Source organism: Aulonocara sp. 'chitande type north' Nkhata Bay, linkage group LG16, assembly GCF_057382095.1.
Source record: "Aulonocara sp. 'chitande type north' Nkhata Bay isolate Kocher_YH1m ecotype deep benthic linkage group LG16, A_spYH_male_GT1.1, whole genome shotgun sequence".
Lineage (NCBI taxonomy): Eukaryota > Metazoa > Chordata > Actinopteri > Cichliformes > Cichlidae > Aulonocara > Aulonocara sp. 'chitande type north' Nkhata Bay.
The window spans coordinates 7,810,109-7,822,426 of record NC_141359.1 but is presented as its reverse complement, the minus strand read 5'-3'; the positions used below and the strand labels follow the sequence as shown (position 1 = coordinate 7,822,426).

Below are 12,318 nucleotides of genomic sequence, written 5' to 3'. Positions count from 1 at the left end.
GCTCTTGCTGCAGTGTTGAGTTCTTTGACTGCAAACTGAAACCGGCAGATATTCGACGACTTTAACTGGAGTCTTCGTTTCAGCAGCTTCATCTGACTTTGCTCGGCAACACAGACTTTCTCCTTTTTCCCAGGTATTGCAACACATGACACATGCAAAAGGAGATGATCCACCCAGGGAGAAACGTCTTTAAAAATTACATTTGAAAGTAGCCAAAATACACCAGAAACACAGGTGCACACAACCCCTTATGAAGAAACTGCAAGTAAACAGGTAAAATTCTTATTTAATGAAATCAGATAAGAAATTCAACATAAATTAAAATGCATAATTGTTAGTGTGTACATATATGTTCATAAGCTTTACAAATAGGAAGTATATATATTTATTTATTTATTTTTGATTAACCAAGGAGCAAAAATAAAGTACAAGTCATCTTTCCGTAAACAACCACATTTACTTCACTAGATTTTGTTTTTCTGTATATTTTAAGTAAAGGTTGTTCTTGGAGGTTGAAGCTTTTCTGTATATTAAAAAAAGATTGTGTAAACATTAGTAATCTGTGACGAGTGCTTGTTCTTTTTCCTTTTACAGAAACTGTTTTTTGAGGTATTAAGGTTTGAACTTTTGGGCGAACTCGTCCAGCGCTGCCAGAAGCTTCTCCTCCTCTTGCGGTGTTGACCGGGAGGAGGCGAGGGGCAAGTGTGTCGCCACTCCTTTACGATCTGAAAGACATTTTATGCGAATACATGAGACCTAACACAAAACTGTGACATTTAAGTGATCGATTATAAAAAGTTTAAATATAGGAGTTTTGCAGCATCACAAAAACATGAATGTGATGGCATGCCACACATGGTAAGCTCCACACCTCACCACCAGTTGATTCACCTTAGTTTAATTTACAGTCACTACTTTAAAATATTCTACTTATTGTTCAATATTGTTTCTTTATTAAATGTATTTATTTTTCCATCACACCTTCCAATGTTTATATGGCGTGCACACATTAACCTTGCAAGGTCAAAGTTCTGTTTTATGTTATATTAATACATCTTTCTTTGTTTGAGTTACCTGGGGTTGGCTTCTCCTCCTGTCTGGCAAAGGGCTGGGAGAGCTGAAGTACCACTGACAGCCTAATTGGATAGCACCACATGCTTCATTGCCTGGGGGGTGTTTCATGCGTGTTTAATTGTTTTGTATTAGTTGGTTATATGGCAGCCATCTTGTTTTCCCCGTGTGTGTCATTTGGTTTAGCTAAACCAGTATTTAAGTTCCCCGTGTGTCATTTCAGCAGGTCAGTTTATCTGATGTTTGTTTGAGGTTTTGTTAATTATTATCTTGAGTTGACCTCTTTTATTGGTTTGCCTGTTTAAGTTTTGGCTTTGTTAAATATATTTTCATATTTTTGGGTCAATAAAACCCCTTTTTGAATTTAAACACCTGTGTCCTTTATGCTTTACTGCTTGGTCCCTGACAATGAACATCTTTGATCAATACTATTAAGCTACAATTACGCTCATGAATCACTTTTGCAACAAACTAAATAACCTGTGATTACAAATTTCATTTATGACTGTAAAAATGACAGAGTTGATTTTGCTTCTGATTTATGCAAAAAGTGAAACTGCTACTGGTCCAGGTGTTCAAATCTATCGGTGGTTTTTCTGCATGTTACGATCTTGGCAACAGACAGTCTCTACCAGCTGATAGAGCGCAGACAGTTCTACTGCCTGCAGTAACGTCCGCTATCGTGGAGGAGCTAGAGAGGAAACGACTGAATTTCAATGCTGGAGCTTTTTCCAGCAGTCATCTTGATCATCACGGGGAATGAGAGGTGTTTGGACAATAGTATGGATGAGTCTGGTGAGCTGTAAGGCGCCAGTCTCGTTACAGCGAGATTATGACAGACTCATAATTCCCAGACTACTGTGTGACTGTAGCTAGAATTTTTTGGGTGGACAGGGACCCAAAAAAGTCCATTAATCTGAGTGTTAAGAAGAAATATGGAGGGATTTCCTTATTTGTGATTGAAAGCGTAGTTTAATTCTAGACATGTTACTGCGAAACAACGTTTCTGTGGCCTCATTATTGAAGTCCCAGCTGTGGGAACAGTCATTGCTGCTGCTGGTTGAATCCAGTTGAAACTGACACAGATGTCATTCAAATGAAGCATTAGTAAAGTATTAGCAAGTGCTTAATACATAATTTATATCTTTTGCTACCCTTCAAGTTCCTTAGTTTCTCTCTGTGATTACAGAGAAAACCATGTTAGATATTTGCAAGTCTGTTTCTGACCTTGAAAGAAGAGCCCGCTCGGTTGCTTGGCGGCTGCTGCGGATATGGCGAGCCACACCACGGTGTCAGCTCCCATGGCCTCTGTCCTCAGCTTGGACTTCATCCTAGCGTGGAATGAAGGCATGGAGGTCTGGACCGCTACAGAGAGAAAATTCAAAACTTAAGTCACAGAGACAACATTCTCTTGTCAAAGGTTGTTATTCCATGAAAAACCTTTGTCTTCCAGTTAAATTCTTAAGTTTTAAAGTATCTTTCTTTTCTTCACCTGGTGTGTCTGCCCAGCCGGGGTGCATGCTGGAGAAGTGGATCTCTTTGTGCTGAGCAGCCCATCTTTCTGTCAGGATCACCTGCTGCCTCTGCCAGACAAAGAAAAAAAATGCATATCAATATAAATACCACAACAATTCCTCTGTAGACCGCTACGTCTTTCAGTCACTCTACTTTATTCTGAGCGTAGGCCATGGTCCCGTCAAATGTCCCCTTCTCAAATTGGAGGTCGTCCACGTCCAATTTCTGTGTGAGCATGCCACCTGAAGACACAGTAATCTGGAGCGGAAACAGAAGAAATCGTTCATTTTCAGTCGTGCATTTGTACATCCTGGTTATTTTTTTGTGCGGTTGTAATTCAACCCACCACTCTCGGGTCTTCGACCTTCTTCAGTGCAGGTATCAGTGCAGTGGTGAGGATGTATGTACCTGAAAAACAAAGTTACGCACAAAAGAGTTTTTATTTATAGCCAATATTAGTCTTTCACATACTTTTTGTTACAAATTTGCAGAAATGACATTAAATAACAACATAATTTGTCAAATAAGGCCAAAACCAGTGATCATTACAATCACCTCCCCTAAATTTAAATACAAAATGCTTATTTTAATGTTAATATTTTACATTTTGCCTATTTTGGAAGTTTTTTTAAGACCATCTTAATTACAGTCAGTCCTGAGAAGTCATTTTTGCAGGAAAGAAAATGTTGAACACTATCATTTTACACAAAGTTACGATTTAAAAACCCCGGCTTCCTTTTTGTTGTTAAAACTTCCATATGTGTTCTCGTCTTACCCAACGTATTTGTGGCAAAGTTCTTCTCCAAACCCTCCTCAGTTAGTTCTCTCTGGTTGACCATACAGCCCGCATTGTTGATCTGAGAACCACCATAAGCAGATTGAGATTAACGTTAACGTTAAAATATGTTTACTGCAGATGAGCCACAACATATCTGCAGTTACCCACCAACACATGCAGTGTGTTGTTCTGTGAGAAGCTCTGCGCAAACTCCCACACTTGCCTGGCGCTCGACATGTCAACAATGTGGACGTGAACATTCTGGGAATAGACAGGAAAATTAAAGGTGTGGGTTAGTTTTAAGTCTAATCTAATTGGGTGGAAAAGCAGGTATGAATATTCTCATCTATTTTGTTTTGTTTGATTGCTTTATTTTCATTCACGTTTCTTGACAGAACATTTTAAAAATCTGATGGAAAAAAAACAAGAATGTGAGCATATTTTTATTAAAGAAAAAGCAAAGCTTCACTTTATTTCTGGGAGAGAACTGTATAAAAAAGAAAAAACTCAGACAGATGAACAGTTAAAATCTCACCTCATTTTTACTGCTTTCAACAATTTCACCTTTGGCTGCTTCTGCTCGCCCCTTGTTTCGACACACCATGTGAACCGTTCCCCCTACAGACACAAACGAAAACATGATCAACATTTGACACACACAAATACCAGCAGGAAGGAGGAAAAGTGCCTTCTGTCAGCTGTGAGACTCTCACCTCTCTTAGCGATTTCCTGCGCTGCAGCTTTCCCTATCCCGCTGTTGGCACCTGTCACCATGAAGGACCTTCCATTCAGGTTTACATCCAGGTCAGCTGGAACAAAATGCTTTGCTGCTGCTTCATAGCCACTCCTGGTACGAGCAAAGAGGAATGTGTGAGCACATTACATTGTCACCCATATTTCTACATGCACTGATGTAACAGTGTCATCACTATTGGGTGTGGTTACTAGGATACAATAAGCATACCATAAGCAAATCACAAAATATAACGGCCTAATAATTTGGGTAATTTATCAAGTAAAACAGTCTTCCTCCAAATGACACTCTCCTGCTTTATACATGTCTTTATCCACTGTGTTAATTTGGGTTACTGGTCACGTCAGAAAACATGTAAGAAGCACTTTCACTGTTTCAAACATCTTGAGGTTGTAGGCTTGATTATACGGTAAGCTTGCAGCATTGTGTAATCGTTTACCTGTAGCATGCTGTCGGACACAAACGCGCAGTAACCGAGTGCTATCACTAACAAAGCAAACATGTAGTTAAACTTTGGGCGGCGTGTCGGAAGGTTATGTAGCCTATATGTACCGCAAACAATTAAGACTACAAGTCATTTGACTACATAATAGAGTCCTATTAGAAAAGGAAACTGTCTACTTACTTTGTATACTCCTGGAGTCCTTTGACAAGCCACACAGTATTTCTGTAAAAGGACATTTTAATACGCGCAGCTTCTCTACACAATTGGCTCTTTAGTCGCCCTAACAGTGGACACAATCCAGTATTTGCGTTTCATAAGGATGACTGCAGCTTGTTATGTAGTAAGCGAAGGTCTGTAGTGAGAGATGGGCGGAGAATCACGTGTATAAGCACCGGAAGTGTATTTCATAACGTATGTATACTGCCCCTGGCGGAAATGTTTGCTTACTGCTGTTCCGTAAACAGCTGCGAAACAAACCATCCTTTCATTTAAACAAACAAATTTAAGCTCAGTTTGAACTGATGTCAAAGAACCTAAAGGAGAAATGGCTGTTCGATGCATCTCTGGCAGTCACAATCGTGACACAGTGAGTTATAATTATATGAGTGTTTGTTTCGGCTCGTTCGACAGAGTTGTCAGGATGGCCGAGTGGTCTAAGGCGCCAGACTCAAGGTTAAACCTTCCTGTAAAACGGGACTTCTGGTCTCCGAATGGAGGCGTGGGTTCGAATCCCACTTCTGACAATACTTTTTTTCTTTCTGTGGGCTACGCTGATTTCTTTCGTCGTTCTTCGCTAACTACGTTTATATAACATGTTATCTTACAGGATACATTATCGTCCCTTCTCCGCAAATGAAAAAACATGACAGTCTTAAAACACTGACATGTTTTAAGACTACTATGCATTTTAATACTACTAATAAACCGTGTTTACGTTTAAAAATAAAATACGGAAACAGAATCGTAGTTTATAATCCGCACATTTCTCCTTCAGGGTAATTCATTCATAATCACATGTCAGTTCAACTACATGTAAAGTGCTGCCAGAGACAATAAATAAATAAATAAAAAGTCGAGTCTGTGCTTAAAAAACTGTTATGTATTTTACTTAGATCTCCGTCTCGGTCTTGAACTGATAATTTATAATATATGCTTAAAAACTTGAGTTTACCGTCTTCTGGCCTCAGATATCCAGGAGTACATATTACCAGTTCATTTAAAGCTTTCCAAACTGCAAATTTTAATCATTGCTAACCTATGTAAGGTTGGCTTTTCAAAGGTCAGCAAACCTTCCTGTATAACTTCTTGGTAGGATTAATATTATAAAAATGTTTTCCCCACTGATTTCATCATTTATATGGGCAAACAAGGTTACTCAACCAAAATGATTGTTTCCACTTGGGAGCAGGTACTTCTTAGGTTTGGCGAAGATTACTGGGACAAAGTAGGCTAATTAACAGAATTCATACCTCATTTTCATCTGCATATTCAGTTTAAGACAGTATACAGATTACACATCTAAAATATACACCGGCATTCCTGACCTGTGCAACAGATGCAAAACCTCCTACCTGTTAATTAACTCATATGTTTGTTTGTTTTTTACCTGCCCAACACTTCAGTTATATTGGACTTTTTATTTTGAAGTGCTCTCTCATGTTTTGAGTGTTACACAATCCTTGTCCACTAGTTTCTCCTTTTTTGTGTTTCTGAAGATTCCACCCTAAACCTTAGCCGTAAGCAGCTGGACGTTATAGCTTTCACTTCAATGCTGGCACAACGTAGAATTTTGCGGTCTTGAAAAACTTCTCACCCTGAAAGATTCTATGTTCTTTTTAAAAATGGAGAAAATAAAATTCAGACTCAGAGGAAATGCTAATAGGTTTTCACAGGTGTGGCAGCAATTTATCATTTATATCACTTTGAGTACCTTGTTTTTTTTTGTTGTTGTTGTTGTTTTAATTGAGGGTGGTCTCTCTGTGTGTGTTTTATTTACTTATTTATTCATTTATTTCTGTTATTGGATTGGACCTTGGGATGGGTATTAGTTATATGCTGTTCAGTAGTTCTCAAAAATCATTCAAATTGTAACGGCCTGAACTGTATTGAGGTATGTCTTTGTATCATTGGTACTTGTTTTATTAGGCCTGATATATCAAACTACATGTAAAAATTCTATAAATAAACAGGATCCCCCCCCCAAGAAAAACTTCACTTTACCAATTTTCATCTATTAATCAATATATTGATTTTGCACGGGTCACTTATTAATTCTTGGAACCCATTTTATACGAAATTTGTCTCGTTCAAATCTTTATTCGTCAATCGAGATTTTCTTTATTTTTTCTACTATTTATTTAAGGATGAATAAATGAATTTCCTTCTTTCAGACTTCTTGCCAAATGTTTTGTCAAAGTCGTCTACAATGGTGTAGCAGCAGCTCCCCCTGGTGTACAAAAGGAAGTGCTCTCGTGATATCCTGTGACAGAAAAAAAAGGATTAAAAACGAACATTGTCAAGTACTCGTTATTGTTTTGAAAGCTTTGTTGTAACGAAGCAACAGCGCCGCCTGGTGTATAAATGAAAAAAAGCTTACAGCACCTGGTATTCCCAGGCGGTCTCCCATCCAAGTACTGACCAGGCCCGACCCTGCTTAGCTTCCGAGATCAGACGAGATCGGGCGTGTTCAGGGTGGTATGGCCGTAAGCGACTGTCATAGTAACAGGAAACATATTTATATGCAACAACAAAGGCTGGACGCTAAAACAAATGTAATGCAACGTGTTCAGGGTGGTATGGCCGTAAGCGAGTGTGGCGCTAACAAGAAGCATATTTATAGCTATTTAGTCCAATTCTCAACACAGGTCGGCTAGTTGAGTAGTGTTTTTTGTCTTTTCTCTTCCTGGCGGTGCCTCTATGTTTTTCTTATTAACGGAAAGACGAAATAAAAACAGAAAATAAAAGTGAGCCGTAACCCAAACAAACTTAAGGTTTTTAATAAACTCTACGCTAAACTCTTTAAAAAATGCCGCTTGTCTTTACAAAGTGATACAAAGTCTCAGCTGCAAACTTTGGTTAGCAGCAGTGAAACAGCTTTCTGACGGCCGGGGATCGCAGTTGTCAGGATGGCCGAGCGGTCTAAGGCGCCAGACTCAAGGTGACAAACCTTCCTCAACACGGGACTTCTGGTCTCCGAATGGAGGCGTGGGTTCGAATCCCACTTCTGACAATTCTTTTTGTTCGTTTTAAAAATTATTAATAAAAACTATTATTCAGTTTAGCTTTAGTTAAGTACCTTGATAACGACCACTTTACAAATCCTGCTTTGTATACGAATCAAAACCTTTTTAAAGCTGAAAAATAGGATAGGACAAATAGGATAGGATAGGATGATAGGACAAAAAATGTGTAAATGTGACATGAAAAATTCTTTCAACAAGGAGTTCCTCAAATAGGCACACATTAACATTTTTACAATTCAGTGCTCTTGTAGCAGAAATACTGATTATTTTACTTATCTGTCTCCTCCCATCTCCACACCACTTTACCCTTACCTCACTTCTCATTCCTTAGGCCTACCCCCTCAATAAAACCATCTTCCCACTCTTCTAATCACTCTTTTTTCACCTCCACATTGCTGATAGTTGAGTTTTTCATCCACTCTTCTGTCATCATCTATGACAGGGGTGTGGAACTCCAGGCCTCAAGGGCCAGTGTCCTGCAGGTTTTAGATCTCACCCTGGGCCAACACACCTGAGTCAAATGATTAGTTCATCACCAGGCCTCTAGCGAACTTCAAGACATGCCGAGGAGGTTTTTTAGCCATTTAAATCATCTGTGTTGGATCAAGGACACATCTAAAACCTGCAGGACACTGGCCCTTGATGTAATTTGTAATTTGATTGCTGTATATCTTTCAGCAATGATACCAGATCATTACTTGTGAACATGATAACTTACACTGAGGCAGGTTCTAGCTATGGGCAGCCCAACACATCCACCCAAAAAAGAAAAACTCTCCCACCTCTCATGATCTTATTGTGATCAGAGGTACAATGAAATGTTGAACTTAGTGCAAGTAAAACCCACACAAACAGCCATTTTTGATAAATATATAAAATTTCACCTCTCAGTCTTTTCCCCCATAGCTGTGTCCCCCGATGAGGAGTAGCAGCGCCCCCTGGTGTATAAATGAAAAAAAAGCTTACAGCACCTGGTATTCCCAGGCGGTCTCCCATCCAAGTACTGACCAAATCAGGTCTTAATAACTTAGGATTCGTACTGAAGATAAAACAAACTTGCTCTTTGTTTTTCTATTTATATGTTTTCAGTTTGCAAAACCTGGAAAGTGTATTGACTCCTACATGTCACTGTTGTACCGTTTTTGTTGTTTTTGTTGTTGTTTTTTTTTATCATGTATTGCATACTTTCTGCGCATTTGTTTGATAAACATGAACGACCTTTAATTATATTATTTACACATATTTTACAGTTGAAAAGCTCAGAATATTTACGCTCACGGCCACTCAGAACACCCCTGATCTTGGAAGCTAAACAGGAGCAGCTCGGTACTTGGATTAGAGACTGCCGTGGAAATGGCAAGTACTGTATGATTGTCTTTATACACCAGGGGCGCTGCTGCTTCATCTTTGTTTTTGACTTTTGAGCTCATATTTGCTTCATATGAGCTGCTCTGGTAAATAATACCGTGACGTAACAAAAAAATACACTGAAGCAGCAGTCTGCACTGTAATAAGGGAATATTCACCCATTAAAAGACAACACTATTGATGAACTTCGCATTGCAGAAGTGACATAAACTGAAATGACATATGTCACCATATAAATTGTCATCTACACAGATTCTAGAGATGGACCTATCCGATATTACGTATCGGTCCGATACTGACGTAAATTACTGGATCTAATATCAGAGAGAAACCCTATTAGTTAGGTTGCTTAATATTTCTGCTAAGTACTCTTTAAAATACCAGAATAGGAATGATGGAGTATAGGTTTAAGTTCATTAGATTGATCAGTTTTGCTGAACTATGAAATATTTTGGGTGCAGTGTATTTTTTTACACGTAGGTATAACAGAATAGCTTTAGTGTTGTTGTTTATTTAAACTTGAGTATGAACTTATACAAAATGCAGCAAGATATTAAAAAAACAGTTTTATTGATTAAAAAACACACTATATCGGATTCACATCGGTATCGGCAGATATCCAAATCTATGATATCGGTATCGGACATAAAAAAGTGGTATCGTGCCATCTCTAACAGAGTCAGTGTTATGTTTTGTATTTTCCCGTCCAGAGGTGGTCTCTCAACCAAGTACTAACCACAACTACCCGAGTTCAGAAGGAGATCAGAAGAGACTGGGTTCTTTGAGGTTTGTATGACTGTAAGGAACGTCATAACTGATGAGAAGGCTGTTTATGTATCAAATCATGATGCTTGCTGTCTCTTGTCTTTAGATTAAGACTTTTAAAACTTGTTTAAAGACCATATGATGGCAGCAATGATGAAACAGTGTTATAATGCTATAAATTTAATGTGTGGAAATTCGATGAAGTGGCTGGAAATATTACTACTTAAGATAAGATAAGATAGAACTTTATTAATCCCTCGGGTGGGTTCCTCTGGGAAATTCGACTTCCAAAAAGCACAGCAACGACCGAAGTTACAGTTACAGAATTGTTATGTATATATATATATATATATATATATATATATATATATATATATATATATATATATATATATATATATATACACACACACACACACACACACACACACACACACACACACACATATATAAATACAGAGACAAATATAAATAAAATATACAAAGGGGATAAATAGAATAAATAGGAATAAAAAATAAAAATACAAGTGAATTGCACATTTCAAGTATTGAGTCTATTGCACTGTTGACTATTTACAAAAAGTATTGCACAAGGTATTGTACAGTGAGGTGAAGAGGCACTACAGCTTAGTTGTTCCCCCCTCCTTTGTCCTCCTGTTTCCCCTCCCTCTCCCCTCCAGAGAGGAGTTAAACAGTTTGATGGCGTGTGGGACAAAGGAGTTTTTAAGTCTGTTAGTTCTTGTCTTGGGGAGAAGCAACCTGTCACTGAACAGACTCTTCTGATTGTTTATGGCTGTGTGCAGAGGATGCCCAGCATTGTTCATAATGTCCATCAGTTTCTTTAATGTCCTTTTCTCTGCCACTGTCACCAGAGTGTCCAGCTTCATGCCGACCACAGAGCTAGCCTTCCTGATCAGTTTCTCCAGCCTGGATGAGTCCCTCTTTGCTGTGCTGCTCCCCCAGCACACCACAGCATAGAAAAGTACTCCAGCAACCACCGACTGGTAAAACATCCTCAGGAGCTTCCTGCAGATGTTAAAAGACCTCAGCCTCCTGAGGAAGTACAGTCGGCTTTGGGCTTTTTTATACAGGTGCTCTGTGTTGCATGACCAGTCCAGTTTATTGTCCACCCACAGCCCGAGGTACTTGCAGTTGAGAAAAAAAAAGTGTATTTTGTTTGAAAATGTAAAAGCCGTGGCCCGTGACACAGATATCCTGCAAGTTATAAGATCTTATTGTTTTGAAAGCTTTGTTGTAACGAAGCAACAGCGCCGCCTGGTGTATGAAAGCAAAAGCTTACAGTACCTGTAAGGCGGTCTCCCATCCAAGTAAGTATTGCTTAGCTTCCGAGATCAGACGAGATCGGGCGTGTTCAGGGTGGTATGGCCGTAAGTGACTATGAAGCCAACAGGAAACATATTTATATGTAACAACAAAGGCTATGAACTGGAAGCTAAAACAAATGTAATGTACATTTGTAGTTTACTATTTTGTTCTTTCCGCCATATTCTTATTTTGGGAAACCCGAGAAGTATATTGACTGCTACATTTCATTGTTAAAAGGGCTTCAACCTGTATATCTTTTTTTCCAATCAGTTTTGCACGGGATTTTCACGTTTTTAATTCACAATTCGATTACTGTGACAATCTAAAACTAAACGCAACGAACACTGAGATGCATAAATAGACTTCACGTGGGTGAAACTGTTGCTTACGGCCATACCACCCTGAACACGCCCGATCTCGTCTGATCTCGGAAGCTAAGCAGGGTCGGGCCTGGTCAGTACTTGGATGGGAGGCCGCCTGGGAATACCAGGTGCTGTAAGCTTTTGCACCAGGGGGCGCTGCTGTAATCTAGTGGTACTTTCCGAATTTTTGTGCTTCATATTTGCTGCTTTACTAAATAATATGGTGAAATAACAACAAGAAATAAAGTTAACGTGTGATAATGGAGACATTCAGGAAGGAGGTTCTGCAGCATCCGGTCCCGTACCAGCAGACTGAGAGACAGCTTTTTCCATCAGGCCATCAGACTGCTGAACACGTCATAGACACCTCAGCTTCACTACTGGAACTTCAATATTATGCACTCCATACTGTACAGTAATGCCACTGTTTTGCACATGTATTTTTTTACACGTAGGTATAACAGAATAGCTTTAGTGTTGTTGTATATTTTATTTTTTTTATATATTTTATTTATTGTTTACTCTATTTAATTTGTAAAATATGTGTACACACACACACACACACACACACACACACACACACACACACACACACACACACACACACACGTAGAAAAATATTTAGTATACACATCCAGAAATGCATATACTATTATATGTTGTACATATATTTATTAGTTTCAGATGTAGCC

At 38.8% G+C, this 12,318-nt stretch overlaps 1 protein-coding gene and 4 non-coding genes across 5 annotated transcripts; 3 read left to right on the top strand and 2 right to left on the bottom strand.

Moving 5' to 3' along the window:
- Window positions 1–268: 268 nt before the first annotated feature.
- dhrs12 (dehydrogenase/reductase (SDR family) member 12) lies at window positions 269–4,938 on the bottom strand. Its single transcript, XM_086265872.1, has 10 exons — window positions 4,744–4,938; window positions 4,078–4,211; window positions 3,900–3,982; window positions 3,533–3,625; window positions 3,362–3,443; window positions 2,933–2,994; window positions 2,740–2,844; window positions 2,564–2,654; window positions 2,299–2,436; window positions 269–725 (listed from the first exon to the last, which is right to left on the bottom strand). The coding sequence occupies exons 1-10, from the start codon at window positions 4,797–4,799 to the stop codon at window positions 613–615; spliced, it is 957 nt and encodes a 318-aa protein (XP_086121998.1). The 5' UTR covers window positions 4,800–4,938; the 3' UTR covers window positions 269–612.
- Window positions 4,939–5,197: 259 nt separating this feature from the next.
- Window positions 5,198–5,306, top strand: trnal-caa (transfer RNA leucine (anticodon CAA)). The gene is made up of 2 exons: window positions 5,198–5,235; window positions 5,261–5,306. It is a non-coding gene; the product is annotated as a tRNA-Leu (tRNA).
- A 1,846-nt stretch (window positions 5,307–7,152) lies between these two features.
- On the bottom strand, window positions 7,153–7,271 carry LOC147310918 (5S ribosomal RNA). The gene has a single exon (XR_015125560.1). It is a non-coding gene; the product is annotated as a 5S ribosomal RNA (ribosomal RNA).
- Window positions 7,272–7,682: 411 nt separating this feature from the next.
- trnal-caa (transfer RNA leucine (anticodon CAA)) lies at window positions 7,683–7,792 on the top strand. Its single transcript has 2 exons — window positions 7,683–7,720; window positions 7,747–7,792. It is a non-coding gene; the product is annotated as a tRNA-Leu (tRNA).
- A 3,855-nt stretch (window positions 7,793–11,647) lies between these two features.
- LOC147310916 (5S ribosomal RNA) lies at window positions 11,648–11,766 on the top strand. The gene has a single exon (XR_015125552.1). It is a non-coding gene; the product is annotated as a 5S ribosomal RNA (ribosomal RNA).
- Window positions 11,767–12,318: the final 552 nt, after the last annotated feature.